This window comes from Pagrus major, chromosome 1, assembly GCF_040436345.1.
Source record: "Pagrus major chromosome 1, Pma_NU_1.0".
Taxonomy (NCBI): Eukaryota; Metazoa; Chordata; class Actinopteri; order Spariformes; family Sparidae; genus Pagrus; species Pagrus major.
The window spans coordinates 11,906,660-11,926,372 of record NC_133215.1 but is presented as its reverse complement, the minus strand read 5'-3'; the positions used below and the strand labels follow the sequence as shown (position 1 = coordinate 11,926,372).

General features: G+C 40.9%; 1 protein-coding gene across 1 annotated transcript; it reads right to left on the bottom strand.

The window, feature by feature from the left end:
• Positions 1 to 114: 114 nt before the first annotated feature.
• On the bottom strand, positions 115 to 16,723 carry sh3d19 (SH3 domain containing 19). The gene is made up of 21 exons (XM_073478262.1): positions 16,520 to 16,723; positions 9,575 to 9,614; positions 8,105 to 8,145; positions 7,866 to 7,905; positions 7,635 to 7,761; positions 7,279 to 7,444; positions 6,152 to 7,192; positions 5,379 to 5,492; positions 5,045 to 5,157; positions 4,620 to 4,660; positions 4,317 to 4,530; positions 4,152 to 4,220; positions 3,890 to 4,033; positions 3,720 to 3,792; positions 2,919 to 3,049; positions 2,745 to 2,803; positions 2,424 to 2,653; positions 1,287 to 1,336; positions 916 to 1,102; positions 633 to 736; positions 115 to 542 (listed from the first exon to the last, which is right to left on the bottom strand). The coding sequence occupies exons 1-21, from the start codon at positions 16,599 to 16,601 to the stop codon at positions 435 to 437; spliced, it is 3,174 nt and encodes a 1,057-aa protein (XP_073334363.1). The 5' UTR covers positions 16,602 to 16,723; the 3' UTR covers positions 115 to 434.
• Between the last annotated feature and the right edge of the window lie 2,990 nt (positions 16,724 to 19,713).

Here is a 19,713-nt window from a genome sequence, read left to right as displayed (position 1 = left end):
CTCAATCTGGCAGCAATACTCATGTTCCTCTGAAGTGACCTTTTCTTTAATCTTATTTCATGCAGTCAGTAAAGCAGGTTATGAAGGAAATGTAACATAAGTTTTAACACCATGTGCAAAACAATGGATTTAATCAACCGAGAGAAACAAGACAAACCACTAGATGGTGCAAATATACAGTACAAGCATCTTGTGAATCAATATCCAGGGAACTGAAATTGCCAGCCACCTTTTATAGTATTTATTTATAACCATGATAAATTATTCAGTGTACATTTAATTTCAAGTTAACGTAGCAAAAAAAGATGTTGCACTACTTGGAGATGAAATACTGCATTCCATTTTGAGAGTTCACTTGAGATTTCCACTGCTGAAAACCTCTGCCTTCAGTTCCAGTCATCCATCAGTGTCTCTTCTGTTCTGCCACATGACTATCACAGTACTTGCACATAGTTTTTAGGCACAAGGGCCCGTTTTCCTCTCAAATCACCCAGGAACCATTCTTCATCAACGGACTCCAGACCGGTTATAATATCCCCAGCCTGAGGGAGAAGGATCGACAGGCTGTGTGAATGGCAGTTCTTTTAATATATATTAGAATTTGCGAATAATAAGGAAAAAACCTTGTATACCTGCAGAGAGAGCTCTTCATCACAGTCTGACGTGAAGTCGAACATAGCCCTGCCTCTGCTACCACCAGCAGTCTCATTCAGCTGGCTGTTAGATGACGTCTGGCCTGTTGAAGGGAATATACAGAATTAACAGACAGCTAATGTCACTATAAGTCACTCACTGATGCTCCTTCTAAAGATCTCTTTATTGACACCATCATAAGTTCAATGATGGCAACAGATTGGAAGTGCTTAGCAGGTGATATCATATTAACAGCACACTGATGGTGTGAGAACTTCATACCTGTGCAGCTCTCAACAAAAGCACTGGGGAACATGCCCTCTCTGCCGTTGAGCCGGCCGCAGCTCCAATCAGAGTCGATATGCTGGCTGATCAGGATACGGTCGCCTTGTTGAAAGGACAGGTCACCGTCTGAATTCCCGGCAAAGTCATACAGAGCCACCACCCACTCCACCCCGGACTGAGACACCTACAGAGGAGCAGGACAACAGGGGGAAATGTGTGAACGAGCATGTGAGCATCAGTGTACTATTTTGTACAGTATTCACCTGGAACAGAAATCTCTGATGTTTCTGTTTTACAGAACACATTGGGCCGGTTCCAAAACCAACATCATCCTTACTGATGCTTCTGTTTATATAAATATTGGTTACCTGAGCAGGTTTGGCAACTTCAGGCTGTGTACTTGGAGAAGCGACCATGCCTGCGGGAAAAAATTGTGGACATGTTACTAAAAATTAAATGCTTTGCCATCAAATCAGGGAATAAAATATTCATAATAGACATACACTGAGGAAGTATTAAACATTTTGGGGGTTTTGTGATCTGGGGGGAGTTTGTATTCAACAGCTGAATACCTAGTTTGTTCAGGGCTCTCTTTATACTGAGTGTATTTCAATTTGGAAACTTGTAGGCCAATAAGATAAATATACAAAGTTAGTGTTTATATTAGTAGCAGATCATTTTGCATTTTTGTATTTTAAAAAGAAGTTCCTAACCTGTAGTTTATGCACGCCTGGAGGTAAAACAGGCTAAGATGTGAGCAAAGATGGATGATTTAATACTCTATAGCTCAAATGAGATTTGTTGCGTTTCCACCTCCTGTTAAACCTTGTAGAACACGTGTTGCTGTTTGCAATTATGTTGTCTTCCTCTGAAACTGTAATAAAATGGTGTTTATTGGTGAATCGCAAACCAACTTTCAAAGTGCAGACAGACACCTACTCAGGCTACTAATCAGTTTTAGGCAATGAACGCAATTTTGCTTCATATTGGCTAGAATGTCACAGATACTGATAAATAGCTGTTACAGTAGTAAACGTCTCAAATAACTGTTGATGCCATAAAGAAACCTGCAGAAACAGCTAACAGGATAGATGAATAACTAAGTAGATAAATCATGACAAAGTCGAATAAATCAAACTTTTCCTGGAGAAATTTCCGTATTTCTACACTCCTGGCTGAGGCCCTTGTTGCATGAGTCTGTTGAAGCTTCAAGTTCACTGTTGAGAGACCTTCTGTAAACAGCTATTTAATGAAACAGAAACAGAAGCACAAATTCCTGACATGCCACAGAGGGAGATGCCAGCCAACATAAAGAGAAAGGATGGATAAAGGCTTTACACTGATGCACACAGCCACTCTTTTGTTTCCATTAGACGATCAAGAGGATAATATGTTAGTGTGTTGTAGATATTCCTATATGTGTGATAGTTTCAACTCACTCTTGGTGGCCAAGTCATCACATAATGAAAAGAATGGAAGAATTTAGTTTTGGTGCTTATTCTTACCAGGCAGTGCTATCCTGGTGGACTGTGTCCGCTGTTGACTTGGGGGTGGAGGCAGATCTTCAATGATCTCTACAAAGTTAAGAGGGAAGATACCAGCAATGGCGCCGATCTGCCCACGAGCCCAATCGTCTCCAACGTACGCCTTCAGCTGGATCACATCCCCCTCAGAGAACGACAGCTCATCACTGTGCTCCCCCTCGAAGTCAAACCTCGCCACACATCGAGGACCACTTCAGGGGAAGCAAGAAAATGTTCAAACATCAGGACAATTCATGTGGCTGTAAAGGCTCGTGCAAACAACGAATTATGTAAAAGCAGTACCTGACTGATGCAGGCGGTGGCTTCGCTTTCCGTTCAGGGAGGGGTTTCGGTGAATTTGACTAATTGGAGAAACGATAATCAAATCATCCTTAACCAAAGTAAACATCTGTAAATTACAAGCCTTGTTGTCATCAAAGAGGTGATCAATGCTTTGCAAAAACGTCTGAAACTTACCAGGACTTTGACGTAATTGACAGGAAAGAAGCCAGTAGATCCTCTGCAGGTGCCTCTGTACCACTCGCTGTCCACCTGCTCCACCATGGTCACAACATCTCCTGCTCTCAGACCCAACTCTCCTGGACCCTCTGTGGGCACACAGCAAACACATCAGCTTTTTATGCCACCATCAATATAATCTAAACATGCATTTGAGGGATTTCAGTTACACTAATTTTGGACTATTTTTAAGATTTTTATTATATTTAACATGCATTAGGGATGGGGAACCAGAATCAGTTGGCTTCATTAACTCAAGAACTGTACTTGAGTACAGTTTTGAGGTATTTGTACTTTACGTAACTATTTTCATGTTCTGCCACTTTATACTTCGACTCCACTAGTTTTCAGGGGCAATTATTGTACTTATTACTTTACTACATTTATTTCATCTCATTTGTGAGCTTGAGATATGTTGGCAGGCGTATTTTTAATTTTTGGATAGAGCCAGGTCAGCTATTTGCTCCTAGTTCTGGTCTCCAGCATAAAGACTGGAAACAGAGGGATAAAGCTAGCCTGGCTCTCTCCAAAATTCAAGAATATTCGCCCACTGTATTTAGTTTGTTTAATCCCTGCACAGATTTTTTTTTTTACTTTGGAGAGTGCTTCCATTCTTTGTGCTAAGGTAAGCTAATACTAACACATGAAATCAATCTTCTCATCAAGCCCTTGGCAAGAACGCAAATCTATTTTCTGAAATTCTAATCTCAGTCAGTATTAGCAGCTAATACTAGTATCAGTATCAAACTGATGTGTCACCTGGACTGAAGTCATGTGTGGCCTGCACCTTAAGGCCATAACCACCTCCATCTGTCCCAGCTGTACCAGCACCCTATAGGGAGAGAACTTAAAGGTTAATATATTGGAGCCCAAGGGTGCAAGTTAGCCTACATAGTCATGTATTTACTAATATATGAAGGACAGGTTACCTGTGGCGGGGACATGCTTGAGACAGAGTCCAAAGGAGTTATGACCTTGATGCGAGACTTGTGGACTCTGCCTCTGGTTTCTCCGACTTGGCACTCAAACATATTGTGGTCGATCTCCTCTAGCAGCAGAAGCACTTCATTTTTCTATTGAAAAGGCAAATAAAAAGGTATTCACTGTCACTGAATCAACTCCTCTAATTGAGGCTTATGTTGCACTTGTATGTTAAGGCCATATGTCAGCCAGTAAAAGCAGTTCAGACACCTGAAAAGACAGTTCTCCTGTATTGCTCCCATTGTAGTCGGTGGCAGCAATCCCATGCGAAAGTTGAAGCTGGTGAAAGAAAGCAAAAATTATAAACAGGTGCTCATCAAGTGCTATTTAAAAGCATGATTACAGTTCTCAGCTGTGCAGTGGGATCTCTCTTACGGTGTATTTGTTGTAGAGACGGTGGCCTGGGTTGGGCCTCGGAGGTAAGACGGGTCCTTTCCTGTGGGGCTTCTGTGCCTGGGGTTTTGGTGACGTCTCCCATGATGCTGAATGGGATCGACCCGTGGCCTGTAGGCTGGGTGGGGGAGGTCTTCCCGGGCCTGGTTTGGCTGGAGGTGGGCGAGGTGGAAGGGTTTTGCTTGTAGTCAACCTCCTGAAAAGCAACACCGTCATTACCTTGAGCATCTTTACAAAGTGTACAAAGTTTAAATTTTACTGCTAGATTTTTGTCTCTTCACTCACCGAGGTGGTAGTGATGGCTCTGGTCCAGACTGGAAAGACTCCTGCAGAAGAATCCAATTGTGCATTTTTTATTAGCTCTAAGGCAAAATGCACAGTCTAAAGCACTGGAAACCATAGAAACGAGGCTACAACACAGCATTCAGTGGTTAGCTTCAGCTCAACAGCACGCAATGTGTTCATGAGGCTACAATCCCTTCTTTGTTTGTGGATGCAGATAAAATGAAGCAGGTAGGCCACAGAGCTGACAGACAAGATAAACCCCAGTGAGCAAGACTCTCTGGGCTCAAAATGCACCATGCCATAGCTTATAAGTAGATATGCACCAATGGCACAAAATGTTTTAATTAGACTCTAATCGGCTTTAATTTGAGTAGTTTTTGTAAAGGTAAGAGGTTTGTGACTGCTCAGTGTGATGCAAACCTTACCTGGAGGGGGAGGACAGGTGTCGGGTGTTGTTTGTGGTTCACTGAGGTGTTTAGGTGGCCCACGGGCTTCTGAGGAGGGAGCGGAGGAGGACCGTCGTGAAAATTATCTGAAACTGAGAAGAGATCTGTCTTTACCACATCATACTAAAAACACGTGCTCGAATATTATATATGCACAAAGTGTTACACAAATAGAGAAAACATGTACAGACTGTAAAATATCAATAAACTACAAACATGTTTCAATAGCACAAAAAACATTGCATCTATGATACCCACATGCACACAACAGTAATCACAAGGTTTACTGTGCAGTAGAGCAAGATGGACTCACATGAACCGGTTTTGCTGGGGACCCTGATAGTAGTCGGTCTCCGTGTTAAACTTTGTCTGGTGAAAGAGCCTCCATTACTGTCCACGCTATGCTGAGGCTTGACCGGGATGTGATCTGAATAGAAGATTATTTATGTTACATTTATCAAAGTGTTGGATGCTCAGGAGCAGCACAATGTCAAGAAATAGGCTATTCGACTACTAAATCAAGTGGTTGAAAAACAAAAAACAATATTAAGACATATTTTGCCTTTTTGCCAAGAAGTTAGAAGATTAGTATCATCCTCATGTCTGCATTTGAAGTACGGCGCTCTGACCATGAGGCAGTTAGCCTAATGTTAGCATAGCATAGCACTGGAGGCAGCGGGAAACAGCTAGCCTAGCTCCCTCCTAAGTATAATAGGCCTACTAATTAATGAACACCTTGTAACTTATATGTTTAACTCATACACAAACAGATATGTAAAAAATTACAATTTCTGGTAATAATTCTGGCTACAAGAATTTCTGTCCTGTGTCCAATGACAAGTTAGTGGCACCAAGCTAGCTTACGGACTGTCAAGAAATAGTTACCGCATAACATTTTGTACAGATTAAACAAACAGGGCATGTATTAATTAGTAAGCTTTAGAGGTGTTGTAGGCGTGTTTTTTAAAATTTGGATTGAGCCAGGCTAGCCGTTTCCCAATCTTGCTAACTAAGCTAATTAATCAACATATTAATCTTTCGTTAAAATATGAATTAGTCATTTATGTAATATAAAATGCTACTCACTTGTTGGACTGTTCACGTACTCATTCTCTCTGAACATGGAGGCTGAGTTGTGGTTGTTTATATTGAGGTTGGGTTTCAGGGGTTCCTTAGCAGGCTTCACCGGAGGCACAGGGGGAACTGGTGAAGCCTCCTCTTCATATACAGCATTGGCTCTGGTCAGTACAGAAGGGCGTGATCTGTTCTGGATGGCCTGCTTGTTGTGTAGAGTCTCTAGTTCGTCTTTTATGGATAGTCCCACAGGTTTCTTGGGGGGCTGAGGGGGCTGAGGTCTGGGGGCCGGTGTGGGGATTTGGGGGATGTTAGTGGATGAGACATTTTGACTGTCATCATCTATACTGTGGTTGAACTGAGGTTTAAGAGCTACTGAAGGTTTAGCAGCAACTGGAGGTTTGATGGACACCCTCCTGGGTTGAGGTTGAGGTTTGACCGGTTCAACCTCCTCAGCCTGGCTCTCAAAGGCCTGGATCCTGGCCCGGATATTGCGTTGACTCTGGCTAGTATTCATCTCGCCGCCGGCATCTTCACCTTGTAAGGCCTCGTCCGATTGGTTAACAGTGTCACAGCTCTCTTCACACTCGTTATCTCCACTAAATACCTCCAATAAATCCTTTAAATACTGATTTGATGGGACCTCCTCTGGATCAGACTCAGTGCTGTCACAATTTTCGCTGAGCGAGACCAAAGTCTGAACTTTGACCTCCTCTGGGATTGCCTGCCTTCGGGATTTTATGCGAGGAAGTGGAACGGGGCACTGAATGTGTTGTGTTTCTGAGGAGGAGGGAGTGGTTTCAGCAGCAGCGGGAGAAAGGTGCTTCGTAGGAATATCCCAGTGTACAGTGACAGATCTGGTGCATGTGTGGGATGAATCTGCTTGGTTGGGTAGCTTTACATCTGACTTGGACTCATTTTGGTGCTCAGTGTCTGTGGATGCTGTAGGATTTGTCCCAGGTTTCTCGTCAGAGGGTGCAACAGTTTCAGCAGCCGGGTCTCTGTCCTCTGGTTTCGGCAGTGATGGCCTTGGTGGTTTTTTGGGCTTTTTACCTGAAAGGAAACGTGAAGGAAAACATGTTCAGATAGACTGAAACTTAAAACTGGCAGTTTTGTACAAATGATTCTGGTTTGCTCACCAGCGGGCCTTTTCCCTGCTGACTGTGGGGCAGCAGTGGAGGTCACAGGATCAGTCTGTGTGGCACTTGTGGTGGTGCAGCTGGTCCGGCGGGGGGCTGCAGTGGGCTTGACAATGTGCTCTTCCTGGGTCTTCTCTTGAATCACCTGGTCATAGGATGGTGGGGGCTAAGTCATGAAAAAGAGAGGCGTTCACACATCTGCGCACAAAAATCGGCAGAACTGATGCGAAAACATGGTGGGTGGTGCCTGCTCAGGCCGGTGAGAGCTGACCAATCAGAGCAGACTGGACCAAGCATTGTTCACTGATGAAAAACAACCGAGTGAAATCAAACACTGTCAATCAGACAAGGCCTACCTGGGAAACAGCCTGGATGCCTGCCGACCAGCCAGACTGAGGAGGAGGAGGGAAAACCACAGAGGTTCCTGGGAACCAGTTGTTACTGGCCAGAGGTTCTGCTGAGACGATGGTGATCTCGGGTCGCCTGAAACACAAACCAAACTGCACATGATTACAGATGACTTAAATGTTATTGATGACTGGGTTTCTTTCTTTGTTTACATTATCTGGCAATATTGTTCATATTACCTTCTTTCTCTGGTGTTGTCACTCTGGGAGTTTGTTTTTGCTGAAGGAAGAAAAATCATTATGTCTTAAATTTGCCTTTAATAATCACATTTAAAAGACAAATGTACATTGTGCTTTTGAATGTATGAGAAAATTTCACTTTCATTTTCTACAAAAGGCTTATTCAAGGAATTAATCCTTCATGTGCTGCTGTTACACAATCTCAGAATGTCACTTAAGCTCGGTTTTGGCAAACTTACTTCGTTTGATAGCAGCCCGTATAGAAGACAGAGGTCCTTGGCTGGAAAAAAATAGCAGAACAGGAAACCCATTTATCACTAAGGTGCAGGGCTCATACAGACAAGCAGGCTCATACCTTTGTGGTGACTCAATTGTTAAAGGAGAAATCTCCTCGCTCACCCCTGGGCAACACCACACAATACGCTCCATTCATGTTCCTCCTTTATACAGGTGATGCCAAGTTATGTAAAGATATAATGTAACCTCTAACTTTAAACAAAAAGAAAATGGAGGGAAATTATTTTAAAAAAGGCTAAGAGCTGTACAGAGACGGGCAAAGGGATCGAGCTTACAGAGATGTAAACATACAGTAGGTGTGGCACGTGTGAATCCAAGCGGATGTCATTTGTAAGAAATACACAGGACAAAAAACTAAGTGGCAATGAATAGTTTAAACATTTTACGTGTTTAAACAAATGATCACTATCCATGATCAACAGTAGAAATGGCTTTAATGAAATTGATAGCTCAATGGACTCCTTGCTCAGATAATTAATCAGATAATAGATTAATTAAGGGAACAACAAAGAGGATTTAGTGAGGCAAACATTTGTTGAATTGAACAAACAAAGTCTTGGTTATTCAAGTTTAAATAGATTAAAGAAAACTGAACCATCACAACACACAACTTACCTCCAGTCATGCAAATAAGAGAACAGTAACATCCCTGCAAATGCTGTTCATATCGTAAGTTGAAACCAACCTACCTTACATAAACATGGTGTCTAGTAGACGGTGCCACATCCAGGTAAACACAGGACGGATGACAACTCTTCTACACAAATATGTTCGACACAGTCTGATATCCTCAGGCTGATCGCCTCTCCATGATGATCCTTAAATCTCATCTCACATTAAGGTCGCCTGTTTTTGTGCTTTTCATGTTTAAAGGTGTGGAGATTAAAAACAGTTGTGATGTGTGTTACGGTAAACTCTCTTGACAAAGGAGGCAGGCTCATCATTACCACATATCCTGCTCATTAGGGACTTACTGCAGGAGGGTGATGTAAACCCTCAGGGGGGGAAAGACCAGCAATCCTCCCCCTCCTCTCGATACCACATGGTGTATTTAATTGATTAGCTAACCTGAAACACAAGGTGTCATCTTAAGTTCAAAAACACCCTGTGCGATTTAAATAACTTTCCAGCCGTCTATCACTGGCGACTTCACTTTCCTTAATGTCTGTAAACAACAACTAAAAAAACTGCAGCATGACGTATTCGTCCCGGTGTTGACCTCCTGTCAGTCAGTCAGTGAGAATAGATCAGTGCATTGTTTGGTCCATTCACAACCTCACCATCAGCAGATCTGACTGTTAAAGGGATAGTGCCCCGTTCCCAGCAACAGACACAGTTTGGTGAAACTAAAACACCTGATAGTGGATCCAGAACTTTTGGTAAATAATTAGGCTGAAGGAAAAATGACATACCTAGAATGTAAATGATCTGTCTTGGTTCTTTCAGGAAGATCTGCGGAGGAAAACAGAGAGGTACAGGTTTTAAAATGTAGCAACAGAGAGAGATCCTGGCATTTATCAGCATTAATGTCATGAGGATTTATGTCTCTTTAATGTTAAAGAGATGGCCGCCACGGTTGAAATTTTTGATTGGACAATGATCCTAAATATACAGGAAAGACAACCAAGGACATTCAGGACAATATTCAGTCAGAGGACCATCACTTGAAGGCAAAAAAGCTTGTAAAAGCAGCAAGAATTGAAGATCATACACTGCAGGGTTCCCACACCTGTTTAAACATCAAATCAAAGGGCGTTTCAAGGACTTTCTGGGCCCAATTCCCTCAAATTCAAGGACCCAACATGGAATAGTTTGAGACATGGTTCAAGGTTAATTACCGTTGCAACACTGCGAACTGAATAATGTGAACTAGCAGGCTTGACAGAAGCTCACAGACAACTATTTAAAAGAGAGACCCTTAAATGGGTGAACACATGTGTGCTGTGTTACGGTCCAGACAGAAAACTGTCTTACTTTATGTCCCAACCACTGTTTAATTCAAAATACTCCTTGCTACTACTTAAAGACTTTATAAACGAGAAATACAAGAACCTAACCCTCAACCAGCAGGATGAAGCAGTTAAACCTGGATGAACCAGTTGGTCTGAAGTGTGCCAGTGCTTCCAGATTTAACTTTACAGAGAAGTGATGATTATGAAACCATGATGCATTGTTATTTTCCTCGATACAGAGAACTGCAAATGCTTTACATTCCCTTGTTTGTACATTTCATGAATTTACATTTCATATCTTCTATGTATGTTAGTCACAGTAGAGAAGACAGACCAAATTATCTGTACTTTAGCGAACATTTAGCAACATGACTAATTAAAAACATCCTTAAACAGAAGTCCTAAAAAAAACAGCAGTATGGTCAACAGATACTGACAATGTGATTCTATAACAACATGACTATGTGTCCCTAAAGACTGGGAACAGAGGCTGGTGTAATTTCCTGTCTCACTCGAACAACAAGTAGTAAAGATATTAGCCTAACAGCTAGGCTACAGAGTAATATCAGTAATGCAAACATTCTAATCTAATAAGAGTTCATTTGTTTCCTCATATTTGAGATTAAACTCATTAGAGGAAAATTAAGGAGAAACCACAGTCAGTGGTTGAAGTCGGCATTGTTGTGAGCGCCTCCAGCCTGAAACCATGACCCTGATTGCAGTCCAATCCACCTGTCACACCTGTTGCTTGTTATCTGTTAGTGCCACAGTGCTGCCGCCTCATGTTACACTTTAACATGTGAGAAGAGAGCTTTTGAACTTTCACTTAATGACACAGGAGTGTTTTAGCAACTGGCAGACAAAGAATGAAGCTGTTACTTCACCATTTCCTTGTTAACATGCAGCCTGATTTACATGACATGATAGCACGCTCGTCCGGGTAACTTAATCACTTATGCACCTGACGTGCTCTACAGAACGTGTCTCTTGTGATACCGCAGTGACGCCCCTACCTGAGAGGAATTAAAGGAATGAATTTCAAATCTTCAGCACCAGGGAAGAGAGAATATTTCCAACAGGATCCCTTCCTCCAGGTCCATCGAGTGAGTGTGAAAAAGACTAGCAGTCACACACCCACAGACAACAGAACAGAGGGAGGGCCCTGTAATATCTCAGCTCTCCTGTGTTTACCTGGCGGGTCTGATGAACTGGAATGTGGTCATTCAGGAAGTGGTGGTTGTGCCACATGACACGGCACTGCCACTGTCTTTTCCCTTCAAAGTAAAATGTCACACTGCTCTGTGCCATCGTTAACTGGCACGAGTCTAAAATTACTACTACTACATTGTATACTATCGATAAACGAATCAAACTTTACATAGGCTACATGACATATTTCATCCTGGTTAGTACAGATGAGGACTGTGATTCAGTCGGGGCTAAGTACTGCACAAGTAAGATGTCAAAGTAAATAAATAAACTGTCAAAGTATAAAGATGTATGACTAATAATAAAAGCTACAAAGTTTTTATGAGATCATTTATGATCACAGAAACACTCCACTCCAGGAGCTTTTGAGCTCACTTTTAAAAATATCCACATTTTAACCATCCCTCTGTTGCTCTGGGAGGCTGCACCAAAAGCTTGGAGCACATGAGCTCAGTGATGCTTCACCAAAGGTTTTCATTTAGCACTTTGAAAAGGTCTAAAGGCTCCCAGAGTGTCTGAGGAGCCCTTCTGTCATCTAATATTAGGCCAAGTACTGCTTTGAAAATGGTGATAGAATGGGGGAATATCTCTTCCCAGCAGTGGTGGAAAGAGTACTGACGTACGACTACAGTTACATGACTGAAATACTACTCAGTTACCAGTAAAACTACTGCTATTAAAGAAATACTAAAGTAAAAGTACAAAGTGTTCCTCTCAAAGCTGCTCAGAGTATGATTTACTTATGAACTGGTGATGTTTGATGCATTATCAACAGCAGGCATTCAATCAAAGTGGTTTCTGTTTCTCCAAATCTTCAGTCTAAATTAATCTCAACTCCTGCTGTGTGTTCAGTGGTCATGGTCACCTCAGATGAAAGGTTTAGATATTAATTCAAACTGTATTCAGTACTCAATTATGATTTGAAAAGTAGATTACATGGTGTGTAAGGCATACTTAAGTACAAGTAAAGTAAAATACTCATACCAAGTAATGGATAATGCCCGATGAGGTGTCCATTATCAGTCATTTATAGACAAATTGGAGGCCAGAACTGTTGCCTCGATGGAGGATATATATAATAAAGTATATATACAATACTAGTATAACTAGTATTAACATTACTCTCTTTGTATTGCTGGAATATGCACTTTGATAATACATGAGAAATAAGTTGAGAAACTAAGTTCACTAGGGCCCCCATTTACAGTGATGTCAAGTAACAGTCTTCGTGAGCTGTAATAATAACTGCAACACTGAGACATTAGTATGTCAGATACATTTTTTAAAGAGAGGAAGAAACAGCAACATAAAGTTGTGTATCATGATCTCAGCTATGAAAGCAGGCAAAAGGAAATAACATGGTCTGGGAAAGTAAGCTGATATGCAGATTCAAAAGTAATAGCTGTAGATGTGATCCTGATATGTAGCCTGTGGGATACCACAAGGAACAGGTTATATCACATTTGTATGTGAATGTAGGTTAGTTGACCAGCCAGTTCTTCTTCTGTGATGTTTGTCCTGTCATTACTTTCATCTGGTGTCAGTTTGTATTTAAACTATGATTCAAGCATCACAGGACACTTAATATAGACAAAGTAGGAATTCTTAATTGGGTGTGACATCCATTAAGTCTCATGGGCCTAGAGCTATCCATGTCATCTGTCTTGAGCTACACGCTAACGTCAGCAGCTAACATGCTAATCATGTAAAATGAAGATACTGATACAGATATTTGGCAGATACTTGACCAAAATGTGTATACCACATAAAATGTAAACCTCTGAATGCGACAGTGAGAGTAGGTCTTCCTGATTGGCTGTAGCACTTGACACTGTTTGTTTGAAAGTTTTGATTGGCTGAAAGCCTCTTGTTTCTGTTTTTCCTCACCAGTAATGGTGGAACATGATTATCTAATCACCATCAGATGTGTTACGAGGGTGTGGCCTGTACAACAAACCAGTGCCTGTGTCCGCCTATTGTTGATCTTGAAGAAGGCCAGAGGGCCGAAAATGTCATCTGACTGAAAGAGAAATGCACATAGAGCCAGATCAGACCTACTATTTCCAGCCCCATGAACACTTCTTAAAGTTTTGGATTCTATATTTCTAATCAGCATCAGTTCCTTTTGTATTTATAGGCCGCTGACGTCTGAAATGACACCAGAAACAGCCGAGAAAGCTGCTGAGATCAGCAGGAATGGTTTCCCTTCACAGTTGCACTCTCACTTGAACACATGCTGACATTACTCAGCACAGCAACAGCAGTCACAGAGCAGCTGGTGAAGCGGGTGGCAACAAAAGGAAAGAAAGAAAAACAGTCTGCCTCGAAGTGTCGTACTACACCAGACACAACTTCATAACAGTGAGGTCTGATAAAGGATTAGTCTTAGTTTAGTCTGTCCAACTTTGGCATTTTCCAACAGGCATGGGCAAGTTTGCTGATTCACTTATAAATAACACTGTGTGTCACAGTGGTGGAATTTAAATAAGTACTCAAGTACAAAGTCGAGTATGCCCAACTCCATCTCAGAGGCAAATATTGTACGTCTTACAGCTTTAGTTACTATTTTCTTTTCAGATTACCATTTTTCATACACTATTTGTCCAGTCAAACTCTCCAAATTGTGATTGTGCGCTTTGGGAAATTGATTTTTTTCTGATAAATTAAGGGATCAAATCCTTTATGGGTTGAAAAAAATTCCTCAAAATTTCTTCTTCTTGAACTAAATCAACTTTTTAAATACCCTCCTGGATGAGCTGGAAAATGCATCGTCACAGTTTCCCTGTCTTTCTCCTTCATTAAAGATCCTGAATCTAGGATGCAAATACGTGTTGTGTCTAAAGTTTAACTAGTCTACTTCACATGAGATGTCTCCTACCTCACTGTAAAGTCCATTCTCAGTGTGTGTGTACTGGAGACTTGAAGTTTCTTTGATGATTGGCTTCTAAGCTATTTGTGATGTCACTAATCATGCTCATAGGCCCGCCTCTTAAAATCAGATTTTCAGTGAGCACAGTGAAAATGTACACTTTCAGCACCGATTGTGATGACGGCCGTCTGGCTGTTCTTCATTCTACACAGTGAAGCTCAAACATTCAACCGCAGGAGCAAGAAGAAACAACATTTTTGAGCGGACGGGGACTTTAACATGACGACTGTCAAACACAGATTTGACCCAACTTGGTAAACAAGACAGAATTTGGTGCCACGAGTGACTAACACCATGTCAGCAGTTGGCGTGGACCTTTAGTCAGAGAAGATTAGATGTTGTCAACGCTGACGAGTGAGTCACAGCGGAAACTACCCGAGATGATGGTGCGGATCCATGATGCCACGAGCCAATGCAAACAGAATGTATTATAATAAAACATTATTCTGAAAGAATGAAAACTGCATCAAGTACAGACAAGCAGTGCTTGTTCATGACACAGCAGCCTGTCTGCCCGCAGAGACTGGCAGAAATTCCCATCCAGACAGCTGGTGGGGTCAGGGTGTGGTTTTTGTGGGGGGAGCGGTGGCAGTCTGAGCAGATACACTGCAGATAGCTGGGCTGGGCACAGGGGGGTTCAAGGAATAAGCGTTTGCGCGCCAGGTGTTGCTCAGAAAAAACAAGGAACAAAGACAACTGTTATTTCGACGAGGAACCTTCCTCTAAAGGGGAAATTCTAACTAAGACCGAGGCAGTTTCGATATTTGTGTGTGAGGCAGCTGACTGAAAATGAAAGTTATATTCAGAAGGTTGATACCGAAACTACGGATCTGTAAGTGACACAAAACTGACGGGAACAAGAGGGTTGCTTCCTCTGAAGGAAATGGCCGTTGTTACTCAGGCACAAGAACATGTCATTACTGACAATTCCACCTGTAGGAAGCAGGGATGGCACTTTTTAAGTGATGAGAGAACACAACAATAAATATTTGCTCCGTCAAATAATGGCTCATCAGGTTATTGTGTATGACAGAGGCTGTGCTGTGCTTCATTTTGGCAATCTCACTGAATGAAAGCAAACTGTACTTTGTACCACCGAAACCCAGGAAACAAGGAACAGCCTTACTGATTCATGCTGGAGACGAGTTTTGTGTTTCATAGCAGCTGAAGGAGCACAACATTGTTCTCAAAGCATGGCTTACGCACTTGTAAAGATTGTAAGGTTACATGTAAGAATCTTTGACGTTATCTGATCAAAATCAATTTCATGATGATCACGACAGCCGTGGCCAAAGGCACTATGTTTTCAGGTTGTCTGTCTGTCCCGTTCTTGTGAATGTGATATCTCAAATTTTTCAAATCTGGTAGAAATGTCCACTATGACTCAAAGATGACCTGATTAAAATTTAGTGGCCAAAGGTCAGAGGTCAAGGTGATTGTAGCCACACGAAACACATCTACAATAAAATATGACAGGATAAAATTATGAAATTATGACATTTGATAAACCAAAAGGTCAGAGGTTAAAGGGGCACTATGTAGTTCTGGAGAAGAAATCCAAACTCAGAACTTTAATTTACAATATAAATGAGGTAATAATACAAAGAAATGTAAATTATTTTCTATAGCGGAATAAACAAGCTGTTCTCAGAGGACAATAAAGTCCCCAGAACACTATCCGAAGCTAGAAAAGTGGCAGGGTCCGCCAAATAAAAACAAAGTTTATGAAATTGTGTTGTCCTTTAAGGTCAGTTTGTTTATTTAGTCATGAAAACAAAGAGAGTTTGTTTATTTGGTGTGTTTAGGCATAAAAAAAAAAATCAGCCAATGGAGATCTTTCTCTTCTGATTAAAATGTCTTCCCCAAAACTACATAGTGCTCCTTTAAATGCACTGTGACATCATAATATGCTGCTGAAAAAAAATGTTCTGGCTATTAATCAACTCCACAGCATCTGATTCATGAATGAATGGAAAACAATGGCTGTCTAGAATAGTAGGAGAAATACCCACAAGTCTAAAGCAATACAGCCTGATTTGCTAAATGATGTATAGTACAAGTGATCTGTGGTTGGTAAAAAACAAAATCCCGGGTGTGCTCTCTGGAAGTTACAATCACAAAACTTTTTAGCTATTAAATCCCTCCCTCCTCTCTTAAAAGTCGATATTAAATGCTCAACTTCATATTTGTTTAAACCAGGTACCCATTAGTTGGTTCAGGAAACTCTCCATCACAGGACCGGCAGCCTGGTACTTTCCCAAACATACCTGTTGTTTGGCTTCTGGTCCGGACGTCCCGCAGATCTCTGCGCTCCCCCTCCTGCTCCTCTTCACGCCGAGCTTCAGCCATCGAGATCTACAGCGACGCAGAAATAAAGAAATATAAAGAAATGAAACCGGGGGTCGTTTTCTAGAGGTTCGGTAGCTTCATCAGTCTCCGCTGTCGACAGGTTAGTGCGTCCTGTCCACTGTGGTTTCAGTCGGTCCTGCCCACAGCGCCTCTCTCTCTCTCTCTCTCTCTCTGATTGTCTGCCCTGCAGTGGGTGGAGGTGGTGCCACTCACCGTCAGGACCCCCGACAGGCAGCACCGTCCAACTGCTGCCTGGGTTATGCACAAAGCAGGGTTATCCAATCAGGCCAGCGCTGGGAAGTAATTAAGTACATTTACTCAAGAGCTGTAGCCAACCTTTGCACAATGTTTAAAGTACTCATTTACTCGAGTAATTCAATTTTGTGCCAATGTGCACTTCTACTTCACTACACCCCAGAGGGAAATATTGTTCTTTTTTTTACTTCACTACATGTATCTGACAGCTTAAGTTACTAGTTACATTACAAATATTATTAATACAAAATGTAAATCAACTAAAAAAATGATGATTTATGTGTTGATTTTCCATTACAGACACAAAAAAGGAAAGAAAACAACAGAAACACACATGAAAAGGTCTGAAATGCCACGTTTCCACAAAACCAATCATCTTCTGTGATATATTCAGTGGTTCATTACTTTATCTTGTCGTTAATCTGTAAGCATTGTCAATGTTGGTGGTTCAGCTTTATACCATCTCTTTGTATTGGCCTTTTTGAAGGCTGACAACCAGATTTTCAACAGGTATCTGTCCTCTCTTAACACAGTATCTCCTATGAGATAACCAAAGTACAGCACTGAACATGATTTGGGTATATCATAGCCCAGAATTTTGACAGTAGCCGTGTGACCATTTCCACAAAACTGTACAGTTTCAGGACAAAGCCAAAACACACGTGAGCGGTCAACATTTGTTGCCCCATATCGTCTCCAGCATGGTTGTACTACAGACAGACAGACAGACAGACAGACAGGTGTTTGCTTTTAATCTTGGGCGTTATAAAGAATCTGATTACATTCTTCCAACAATCTTCCCATTCATTTTCTGAAATGTTCACACCTAATTCTTTTTCCCCAATTCGTCCTTTAATATAATGTTGTATTCCTCTTCTCTCCATTAGGTTCTGATATAATGTCGATATTAATTTAAATTTCTTGGATTTGTAAACTCCAATTATGGTTCTAATTATGATGATGTATTCTTATGGATTAAGTGATGAACACATGAATGCATCACTGGCTGTAATCCAGTGATATAATAGATATATTTATAAAACGGGCCCTACTGCAGAATGAGTGCTTTCACTTTTGGTACATTCAGTAGGCTAAATTGTGATACTAATACTTTTATTTAAGTAAAAACACTGACTTGTAACATTTGACATTGACTTGTTATATTTCTACAGTGTGGTACTACAACTTTGACTTCAGTTAAAGTTTTGAGTACTTTTAACACGTCTGGTTAAAAGTTCAAACTAAAGAAAATGTTCAAATGTGGAAAGTAAGACTCATATGGCTGAAATAACAGTTTGAAATAATATTCATACTTAGTCAGAACTTTAGAAATGCGAAGGTCATGAGTCCAAGAGGCCTTGAATTGTATGAATATTGACCAAATTTACATTTTACTTGTTTAGTTAAGTGTTTACTTATATTTTCTAACAATCTTATCTCCCAACATGAAGTTCTTAATTGTGTTTGCAAGCCTTCTCCAAATTATCTGGAATAAAAGTCACATAAAACAGCTTGTTGGCCTAAAATCATTAACATTTTTGCATGAACCCTTGAAATCAGCCTATAGATTACCCACCAGGTGTAAGTTATAAATGGCTAAATGTAAACTCAAAATAAACTGATTCCTAGAAAATACCAAAGATATGACTCCAGTGTCTTTTTAAACCTACTTTACACTACTACTTTATACTTTTACTTTACTACATGTCAGAGAGATATATTGTACTCGTTACTCCACTGCATTATTAGAAACCATTAGGTACTGGTTGCTTTGCGGATACAGATGATTAAAATACAAAATATAGTCAACTAAAAATATTATGTATCATCATAAATAACTATAAACTACCTTGTAATCAGTTGAAGTTAGCCCCATCTTTGCCAGCTGCAAGATTTAAGAGATTCTTACACATAATGTATCACCATTTTTAATCAAATGAATTAATATGCATTATTCATTATTGGATTTTTGCTCTTAACAGAATATTTCACATTGTGGTATCATCACTTTCAGTGCTTCTTCCACTTCTTCCTCTGAACAGATGGAGACACAGCTGTGGGGGGGAAATTGCATTTCAACTGCTCTTCCACTAGATGTCGCTACACACCTGCTCATCTTTACAGCCTTTTTAAACAAATTTCAAAACAAAATAAATGCATCTTTCATTTAAATCAGGGGCATATTTTTTTTAGTCCAGTATAATCACCACCGAATACGTTTAGATGAGTTTGCTTCTGACTTTTTTAATTGTGACCTGGGCTAAATTTATCCTTCAATCAAGCATAAATGCAGGTTCTGCCTTTTTCATAACTCCACAGTATAATTTCATGCTGTAAATCACAATGATCATGATCCCACTGAACCACACATGGAAACACTGAAGCCTCCAGTATAAAAAGGCTTTATACAGAACCAATAAAATGAAGGAAGGGGTATAATGTAGTGAAAATATACAACAAGAGCAAAATAAGCTTCTGAGGAAAGTCTCAATTTCTGGATCAACTGGACTGGGAATAAGAGGTGCATGCAGATGCTTTTACTATGTTGTAGTTTTAGAATTGACCCTTAAATCACATAACACATAGGGAGTTACCAGAGTCACCGCTGACTGCTGCTAACTGTAGCTGCCATTAGCTAGTTAGCTCAGCTAGCTGACTCTGCCCAGACTGGGAGCTTTGGGGGCACCGGAGAAGTGTTGGTAATGTTGAATGTCACCTCCTGAGAAACAAAGTAGATGGGGGCTAGCTGGTTAGCATGCTAACTTCAGGAGATATCTCTGCAAGACAATACACAGAGGGAGGGTCAGACCTGTTTTCAGTTTCTTCAACTTTCTGCTCACGATTTAAAAACTAAAAT